The 9884-nt window shown below is 52.6% G+C and overlaps 1 protein-coding gene across 7 annotated transcripts in view; it reads right to left on the bottom strand.

Moving 5' to 3' along the window:
- Nucleotides 1–3715: 3715 nt before the first annotated feature.
- SLC8A3 (solute carrier family 8 member A3) overlaps nt 3716–9884 on the bottom strand; it is a 96972-nt gene continuing 90803 nt past the window's right edge. For 3 of the 7 annotated variants that reach the window (XM_075712531.1, XM_075712532.1, XM_075712535.1), the window contains 4 exons: nt 6853–6977; nt 6214–6313; nt 4394–4669; nt 3716–4092 (listed from right to left, as the gene is read on the bottom strand). In XM_075712531.1, the coding sequence (XP_075568646.1) occupies nt 3716–4092; nt 4394–4669; nt 6214–6313; nt 6853–6977 (878 nt within the window). The remainder of the gene's footprint in view (nt 4093–4393; nt 4670–6213; nt 6314–6852; nt 6978–9884) is intronic. The other 4 variants (XM_075712534.1, XM_075712536.1, XM_075712537.1 and 1 more) reach the window with 2 other exon arrangements.

The raw sequence follows: 9884 nt of genomic DNA, 5'->3' as shown, positions 1-9884 counted from the left end.
TTCCCCGATGCCTGTGCGCTCTGGGATGAGCCCTTCAGTCCTGGACCTAAGCCTCAGCACCTGTGGGGACCCGGATGCTTCTGCACAGCCAGCCCCAAAGGGTTGCACCCCGCCCCCATCACCCCCAGCCCCTTCACAGGAGTCAAAGGCAATGGGTCCTCTCCTGGAGCCGGGGCATCTGTGCTCCCCCCCTGGGTTGAGGGCAGGCAAAGGGGGCATCCCTGGCCTCCCACCAGGGTTGTGGGCTGCACCAGCCACCCCTGTGCTGCAGAAAGGCACGTGGGATGGTTCTGGCACAAGGCTCACTGTGAAGGAGATTTCTGGGGTCAGGGGGCCAAATAAAAGTGGAAAAATGCAGTCAGTGGTGATGCTGGGTAAGGAGGCAGCATGGTACTGGCTGAACCCGGGGCACAATTCCCAGACAGCTTGAGGGGGATGGGTGAGTGATGCCTCTTTACAAAACTGATTTTTACCCAGAGGCTGATTTTTGACTGGCATCTATGTAGTGCAGCATCACCTCGATGGCAAAACCTGTGGGATGCTGGGGGTGCCCGCCATGGCAGCGGCGGTGGGAAGGCAGCCAGAGGTACCACTGGCCCCACACCATGCATGGTCCTTAGACTATGCCCCTGTGCCATGCCAGGCTCCAGGGACAAAGCAGCTCCTCTGATCACCTCTGCTTTTCCCTCCTGATGTCAGGGTGTGTTATTTATCCTCAAAGGGGCCTCGGTGAGGAGCGGAGACGGCGGGGAGAGGGAGGCTGAAAGGTAAGCGTGTGCCGCCCAGAGCACGAGGGCTGCTAAGAGAGGACAGCGGCTGTTACCGCAGGCTGCCACGGGAAGCTGACAGGAGAACCAAAGGGGAAAGAGCAGTGACAAGAACACCAGCCAAATCTCCTCTCCACCAGCCAGGGCAAATGCTGCAGCGTCCTCCCAGCAGTACTGAACTGGAGAGCTGGGGTGGAGGCGGGGGTAAACCAGTCAGAGCCAGTGTGACCAAGTCCAGGCACCTGCCCAAAGGAAAACAGGAGCAAGCAGATAGCTAGACCCAAAATAAAACATAAAAGCTTCAGGAAAAAAAAAAAAAATCCCCAAAGGCACCAAACTTGCTTTTTTTCAGCTTGCATATTTTTTAATGAAGTAAAAAATAAAAATAAAAGAAAGAAACACTCCACGGATGTTTCTGGCCTGGTGCAGATTGCCCTCACGCATGGAGGGCACCCAAGGTCCCCATGCAGTTGGCACTCATGGCAGCCAGTCCTCCCCCCCTGCGCCCCCTCCCCAAGGTCAGCTGAAGAAGGAAGCGGGTGAAAAGCACATGGTGGGTACAGCACAAGCAACAGAGGAACAGCACGGCAGCTCCCCAGGCCGGGCTTTACCCATGGGTGGGTGAGCTGGCACGGGTAAAATAACAGCTCAACAGACTTTGTATGTCCAAATTAAAACCAGCAATGATAACAAGCACCCCCCCCCCGAGAGCTGCACTTTAACCCCCCCGCACGCAGCATTTCGGGGGCTTTTGTAATTTTTCTTTCAGTGTCACGCATGTGTGCTCTGGGGTCCCCGGTTGGCAGGCGGTGGCCGGCGGCAGCAGCTGCTGCTCTCGGTGGCTGCAGGCCAGAAGGACCGGCAAGCTCGGTGGGAGCCTGGCCTTGGGGTTCCTTGCCTGTCTTTTTCAGGCCCTTTCCCAAAGGTATGGCAGAAGGAGGGTAAGGAGGCAGGAGGTCAGATGCTTGTTGGCTTCAAACCCAAAGGCTTTCCACCCATGGTGGGCTCCCACCAGCAAAGCTCCTGCTGCTCCTCTGAGAAGGATCCTTCTCTGCCTTGCGTGTATACACATTTATATAGAGATATAGATATCTGATAAACATTTTGTATGAAAATAAATACTTCATCTGTGTGTTAAGGACCATCATCGCTCTCATCTAGTCACCTGCTATAATGCTATATCTCTTTTTTGTCCATGACTACCTTGTTCCCATTGCTATTTTCCTAACCTGCAGCCACCTCCTCCCTGCCTCCTGGGGCAGCAGAAAGCACTGCAGCAGGCAGAGGCGCACCTTTTGGCAGCCACTCTCTCGTCGCGGCTCAAGATTTGGCTTATTATAGGAAACTTTATGAAGAAAATGTTTCCCTTTACAGCACCTGTTTCTTGATAGAAGAAATTATCTTCATCTTGAAAACACTTTACAAAGAGCAAGGTTTTAACATCCTCTTCCAGGGCTCTCAATTAAGAAATATGTCTCTAGATAGCACTGTTTATATAGATATAGGTATAGTTTTTATTTATTTTTATTACCAACCCAACATTTCAATTTGTAGCCATTGATGTAATTCATGACATACTCTCGTGGTGGTTTGGTTTGTTTTTTTTTTTTTTCTTAAAAAGAAATGCATGTCAATGAAAAGGATGCCCTTTTGTCTGTCTGGCATTCCTAAAAGTTACTTGAGATACTACAGGAGTCCTGATGTGGGTGGCAGTTTTTAAGCCCGTACCTTTCAATGGCCTTAAGACCACCAGCAAGATGCGGGTGCTGTGAAAACTGGGGTAGCAAATGAGTGAAAAGGCAGCCACGCCACAGCTTGGGGTGAGACGGCACTGGGAACATATGGGTGGGCACACTATCTGGGTTTTCCTGAATTCATTTCCACCTCCGAGCAGGAGGACCACACAGCAAACCCACCACTGCCACCATCCCAAGGAGCCGGTACCACTTTCCCTGGCTCCCTCCCCCCCACTCCCAGGGCAGGCTATTCCTGGGTAGCCATTTATTTCTTTATCAATTGTAAATGAACATAATTTTCTCTCCCTGCAGTACCACAAGCTTGAAGTTAATTATACAAAGAGAAATGCCATAGTCAAAATATACATGTTACGTATTATATTAGAGGATTGGGGTTTGGTTTTTTTTTTTTTAACCTCCTCCTTTTTTTCTTAGCCCAGGCAGGTGGTTGAGATGCTACATGCTCCAGCCTTTGTCACTGATTGTGTGTGTCTGTGTTTGTATTAAAAATATATCAGTCTTGTGATGTTCTTAAAAAAGAAAGAAATGGAAGGCGATGAGGGAGGAAACAAGTAACAGTGAAAAAGTTCTTTGACTGTGTCACAGTCTTTTGTGGCTTCAAAAAATACACATGTTCAATTCCAGCACTGACGGCAGCTTGAAGCTTTAGAGTAGGTTTTTAACATTTTTCTGGTTTAGTAGTAAAAAAGGAAAAAAACCCCAAGCACTGTGCCCCCCCAAACCAAAAAGCAACAAGCAAATGAAAGAAAAAAAAGGAAAAAAAAAATCAAATTCCTGATCAGCCTTCTGCAATTCCCAACCAGTAAAAATAAGAAAATCTCTCCTTACAGTGGAGGGGTGCTCAGGAGGAAAGCAGACAAGCCCCTACAGGAGAAGTGGCCTTTGGAGATGGCTGAAACTTCTTAATCTCATTGAATGGGGTCAGTGGCTGGGTTTATTCTGTTTTATTTCAACACTTGCCATTGTTGCTGTCTTTTCTTTTGTATCATTTTGGGTGGGTTTTGTTTGGATTTTTTTTTTCACTCTGTGATGGTTTTGCCCTTCTTGGCACCCAGCTGTCTGACTGTCCGGGCAGTGGCGGCCCCTGACGGACAGCCGTCCCCTCCGGTGAAACCACGCTTACAGGACTGGTGTCCGGTGAGGTAACGGAGGAGGGGGTCCCTCCCCCCGGCAGCACGGTCCCTCCACCACCTAAAACCCCTTGATGTAGCAATAGGCCTCCAGGGTGGCAAAGAGGATGTACAGCAGCCAGAGGCTGACGAAGAGCAATGTCGTGGCCAGTTTGCACCCCCGGGGGCCGCCCAGCTCCCCCCCAATGTGGGGTCGCCGGCGGTAGAGGAGGACGCTGATGCAGATGAAGGCGAAGATGGTGAAGAGGGTGACGGAGAAGGCCAGGGTGCCCGCCGACACCTGGAACTCCTGCCCCTGTGACGCCCAGTAGATCGCCGCCACTGACCACGCCAGCCCGATGCCCAGGAAGACGTTGACGGCGTTGCTGCCCGTGACATTGCTGATGGAGGCGTCAGCATACACATCCTGGATGGCTGCAGCTTTGCTGGCGAATGTGTCTGAGGTTGGAGGAGGAGGGAAGGAGAAATCACTGGGGGTCCGACAGGAGAAATGGGCAACCCTTCAAGTCTGGGGGACAAGGGAGGCTCAGGTGTGGCACTGGCCAGGCTGGGACATGGATCCCAGGTCCAGGGACCCCACGTTGCACCCAAGTGGGGTGCAGACCTTGCTTGGGGACAGAGCACCATGGAGCCCCTTCCCAGCCTAAACCCCATCCCCATGATGGAGCTGCTCCCCTGGGGCAGGAGAGCTGCCAGAGGACTTCCCTCCCACCTTGTCCCCTCCCCATGGCCACCTCACCTGGTACAGAAGTGCCGAAGGCGACAAAGATGACGGCAGTCACTGAGTCCTTGAGGCCAATGGTGCAGCCGAAGTGGGAGGCAAGGTCGCCGATGACGGCCGTGAGCATGCCAATGATGAGGATGGAGACGACGAAGCAGGCCCAGCCGTTGCAGTACTCGGTGGGGGGCACGCAGGCAAACAGCACCTTCCAGAAGACGGTCAGGAAGTGCATCACGTAGTCGAAGCAGGACGGCAGGCGCTCCTCGCCAGACTCGTCCTCATCCTCATCACCCGCTGCAAACAATGTGGAAGGTGAGGTCCAGCGCTCATGACGGGGCAGGTCAAGATTGCAGGGGTGGGCTGCAGCCCATGCTTGGCCCCTGCACCCCAGGGCTCCACGGACGCTGCTCTCCTGGGACAAGGTGGCGTGGTGCCGGCCACAACAGTGGGCTCAGGGCGCACCAGGTCCCTCAGTGACGGGTGAGGCTTGGCAAGAGGGGTGCCTCCCAAGACACCCCAGAGCCTGCGGGGCTGGGGAGTGGCAGAGCAACATGCTGTACCCACAGAGGGGCAGCCCCACCCTCATCCCTGTTCCCGTCCACAGGCAGTCACATAGTATGTAGTCAGAATGTGGAGATCACTGTTGAGGGGCACCATGAAGTCACAAATGCAAGTGATGTTTTGGGGGGGTAAAATAGCAGAAAGTGGTAGAATTGGGAAAATGGAGTGAATTCTTGGTCCTCCTGCACCAGAGCACAGGCTAGTCACCAGCAGTGCTCCAGCAGGAAACTTCTCATCTGTGTGAGGGTATCAGCAGCAGCCCTGCAGCCCCTTGGAGGGGTTCCCTCCTTAGGCTGGTGGGCCAGGTCAGCCCCAAGGCTGAAAGCACTGCTGGTCTCTGTGCAGGTACAGGACAATGGACATAAATTGGCAAAAGAGAAAGCAAGTAGGGAGCACAGAGCAGATGGCACGGGAAGGAGAGAGATGAAGAGGGAAGGAGGCCTGCTTGCTAAAGGGATGGAAGTACTGTTTCCACAGAAGCCGTTTCTCTTAATTGCTAGAAAGAAGAAAACTGAATACCCCGCACCTCTTCTTTCATATCAGAAGAAGCCCTTGTGGCCACTGGTGACAGCTCCCACTCAGCTGCCTGCCTGCTTCCCGTACTATGGCTGGGTGGAAAACAGCCCTTCAGGAAAGATGCCAAACCATCAAGGAAAGGTTCAGAAAGGTGCCTGAGTGTCATTAATGGCATGGACATGCCTAAAAGGTCTGCTCCATGGCTGCCTGGCTCTGGAAGCGGTGAGCTCTCTCAGGCTCCCTGGGCAACAGCTGCAGGTCTCTGGGCCCTTCCCTCCACCAGCTGCTGCTTCGTGGGGCAACACCTCCTGCCCATATGCAGTGACCCTCCCTACTCCCAGAGACTCTGCTGGCCATGGCAGACAGGACATCTTCCAGCAGCAAGACCTACCTGAACAGGACAGCACTGGGCACACCAGGAGCCAGCAGCCTGGCCAGGATGGGATTTTGCTGCCTGTACACTGCTCATCAGACCACTGAAGCAGCAGGAGCACCACCAGCAGAAGTCTTTGAAAACTGGTGTCCTGGATGGCTCCCCACCAAAAGATGGATCTCCTGGGCTCCCAGCTAATGCATCTGCAAAAGCCCAGCATATCTGGAGCAGAGGAGCTCTTTGGACTGGCTTTGCTGATGACCCCCACGCACACAATAGCTGAGCATCACTGACCAGGCAGATGCTGTCTCCTGAGCCCAGACAGATCCCATCCCAGGTTGCATGGACCCTGGGGATGCTGGTGTGGGTTTTCTGATGTCCCCCTCACCTGCGCTGACAGTAATGGCCTCCATGAACTGGTCCCTCCAGGAATGTGTCCCTACAACCAAAGCCAGGTTTGTCTTCTTAATCAGCTTGTCCACGGTGCTCTGTTGTGGAAATAAAGATGCACAGCAATTAAACTGGCTGCCAGCAGGCAAGACTGATCTTTCAGTGCACTGTGGTCTCATAGACCCTTCCCAAACTGTGGAGGTGCCACAAGCACTCTCCTACCAGTCAGATGAGGCCATGACTGGAGTTGGGCCCACCTTCTCCCTGGACAGACTGACCCAAACCTCACCAGAGCCTGCTGCTTTGCCACCCTTTAGTCCAGAGGATTCTCCTTCTTCCCTCACCCCTGCCTCACCAGAGATAGCTTTGCTCCTGCCCTCTCCTGCACACTGGCTTCTGCTTCCAGCAGGGCTCCCTTCTCTTCCTCCCTTCACCTCTGCCTACCAGCAACTACATCACCTGGCACTTCTTGTAGGCTTCTCCCACACTTTATTGCATTCTGTACTCCTTTTTATCTTCCAGCAGCCCTTTCCCTGCACAGGCGGCCACCCCCAGCCTCCTCAGTTCTGCTTTTCATGGCTACTCTCAGTGCCACACAGCTTTCCCCTCCTGTAGGACACCTGGGACAACTACTGACCTTGAACTCATAGGACTCCTCAATGATGACTTCTAGTTTGGGATGCTCGCCAAGTATTGGTTTGCCCATCTCTGCAATCCTCTTGGCTTCCTCCTCTTCAACCGTCAGCTTCCTCTCAGCCACCTCTGTGAAAGCAAGGTCAAAAACAAGCTGTAGACAGCAGCCCTGGAGCACTGGGGCACTGCGGGGGCTTGTCTGCAGGGCCTGAGCACAGGCTTCTGCAGCCCCTTCACAGACTGCTAAACTCATGCAGCGATTTGGGGGGGGCAGTGGTGGGGCGCTGGACCACAAAAACAAAGGACCAAGATTTCTGAGTATCAGTCACCAAGAACATAAACAACACGGTTTTAATTTATTTAAAAAAAAAAAAACAACCCAAATCTTTCTTCAGCCTGCATTGGTGCTCTCAAATGACATATGCCCTCCCATCATCCCTGCAGCAGCCACATCTATAGGGAGACCAAGGTACCCATTGGTTCTGCCATTTGGCTTACGTGCCCTTTAAGACAGCTTTCATGCCCTGGCATGCTTCCTGGTTTGAATGAACAAGAGACAGGATCTTTTTTTTTCCCTTTTGATTAGAAAATCACTTTGGCACCCTGTGTCACTCAGTGCTTGATCTAACTCTCAGGCAGACACACACAGTCACAACCACACACACACACATGTACATATTCCTAGCACTTGGAAAAATGAACAGGAAGAACTAAGTCAGGAGCCAAGTGGGTTTTTGCTTTCCCGTTACTGGATGTTTAGTTTCTGCTGGAGGAAACTAAACCAGGACCCCAGGTCAGCAGATGCCACTGTGGGGCAGGAGGGGTGCCCCACTGGACTGCCCAGTGGGGGGGGGTGCAGTATGCTGGGACAACTCTGTGTTGGGGTCACCTTGCTGATGCCCCAGCAAACCCAGAGAGGTGCCTGGGGAGTTTCTGGTTGCGTGGATGGGAAGGAGGACCCCGACCAGCAGGGGTGGCCCTGACCCAGGTCTCCTCTCTCATTCACACTCCCAAGTGCAGGCACATGCCGGTGGGCTCTCTGAAAAGTCTTGACATCTCAAGAAAGAAGTTGGATTTCCCTGGCTTTCCTGTGCCTGACCAGTCAGGGAGTACAAGCTGCAGCACGGGGCCCAGCTGAGCCCGTGAGTGGCAGCTGGAGCTCTGCAGAACCTGGCGGGGTATCACAGACATAGAGCATCTTGTTCTGGCTGAGCAGCAGGTCAGATGTTACCCAAGGTTTCCTCTAGAGTTTACAAACACCCCAGGTAATGCCTCAGATGTGATTAATCCCATGTGGGCTCCAGCAGATCTCATACTCTGCACCAAAGATCACACAGAAATTATGAAATGCCAGTGAAATCCAGCTATAAACTCTGCCTTCTCTTTATCAACCCAGCTAGACTGATTGCAAAGACTGTAAACCTTGCAAGTCCTGCAGAGTTTATAAAATATATAATAACTCCTGTGGCAGGTGACATTATTATAACCCATCACAGGAGCAGAAGCAGCGACATCCATCATTTGAAATCAATGACATACATCAAAACCATCATTGCCTACCTCAAAGACAGTGTACTCTGGATTTGGGAATCCCCAAAAGTCTACAAATACTGAGACAGGGGAGCACACCACCTAGAGAAGGTGGCAGGCAACGTAGACGGGCAATGCAGGATGCCAGAGGGGTAAGGGGGCAACTGCAGGCAAAGGCCAAGCAAGCACAGAGGGGAGGAGAAAGCTGAGCTGGAGAAGTGCAGAAACAGGGGCAAACTTGGACAAAATGGTCTGCCTTATGCTACACTTGGAGGCATGAACTGATGATCATCAAGAACAAGATTCAAGTTACTTATATTCACTTGAGCAGGGAATTGGATGAAATCTTCACCTCTTTTTCTAAGACAGAGATTGAGAAGGTCAAGTCTCTGCCTCTGCCTGGCAGTGTTTCAAGATGACAAGCTGTATCCATAGTTGAAAATGCAAGCGCTTACACATCAGTTACCGTACCATGTACATGGCTTGCTTCTGTCTGAGCTCTCCCATAACCTGAAGCTCAGATGAGGAGGCACCCTCAGCTCTGCAAGGCCCAGCTTGGGAGATGAGCTGAGTGCGTGCCAATATGTGCTGACACTACTGAGCTGAGCAAAAGCACAGCAGCCATCCCAGCAGGGTTGCAAAGCCCGGACTCAGGGACAGTCTGGCTCACTACAACCTTTGCTGGGAAGTAACTACATCAGAAAAGCTGTGCTTGCAGCTGGCGGCACAGTCCCTTGGGCTCTCGCCCACTGGCTGCAGCTGCATAGCGCAGAAAGTAAATGCCTGGAATCAGAAGAGCTGCCCTGAAAACAGGAAATATCAGGTAGAATTTCCTCAGCTTAACAACTCCAGGAGAAATGATGCAATGAAGCCTTGGTCCCCACTTTAACTGATTTGACAAAAGCCTTTGGCATGGTAAGACAACACGGAGTCTTGTGCATGTATTGGCTAGCTAGGCAAGGCTGAGCTGCAGGCAGGTCCGTAAGCACATGCAGTGCAGAATGCCTTCTCCTCCCTGTAGGTAGCGGTATCCAACACGGCTTTATCCCAGAACCTGGCATGTTGCTCATGCTGGTTTATGTACCTGTGCCAGGCAGGACAGCGTGAGACCCGATACCCTCCTCTGAGGAGGGAGACCTGCTCTGTCTCTTCTGACTGTGTGCCAGGCGCAAGGCTGTCAAGCAGGCTGCATGGGAACCCCCGAGTCCGTGGCCAGAGGCAGGACCTTCGACTGCTGGCAGATGGCTTCGTTGTCTCTGCAAGCCACTTGCAGATCACCTACCGATTTGATGAGCACAGCAATCACTTGCCAGGTAGCTCGGTGTAAATCAAGCGACACGTCCATGACCAGGAGTGTACAGATTGCTCTAAACCTGGGGGCTGGGTGCAGTGTAAGCACGGGACTGGGCACTCCACCAAAGCAAAGGCACTGTGGGACTTGCGCTATTTCAGAGGGCACTTTGTCAGTGGAAGAAGTGCCACCAGAGGCACCTTCAAGCCCTAGGT

This window comes from Pelecanus crispus, chromosome 6 (genome assembly GCF_030463565.1).
Source record: "Pelecanus crispus isolate bPelCri1 chromosome 6, bPelCri1.pri, whole genome shotgun sequence".
Lineage (NCBI taxonomy): Eukaryota > Metazoa > Chordata > Aves > Pelecaniformes > Pelecanidae > Pelecanus > Pelecanus crispus.
The sequence above is the reverse complement of the archived record's forward strand: the minus strand, read 5'-3'. Positions and strand labels throughout refer to the sequence as shown.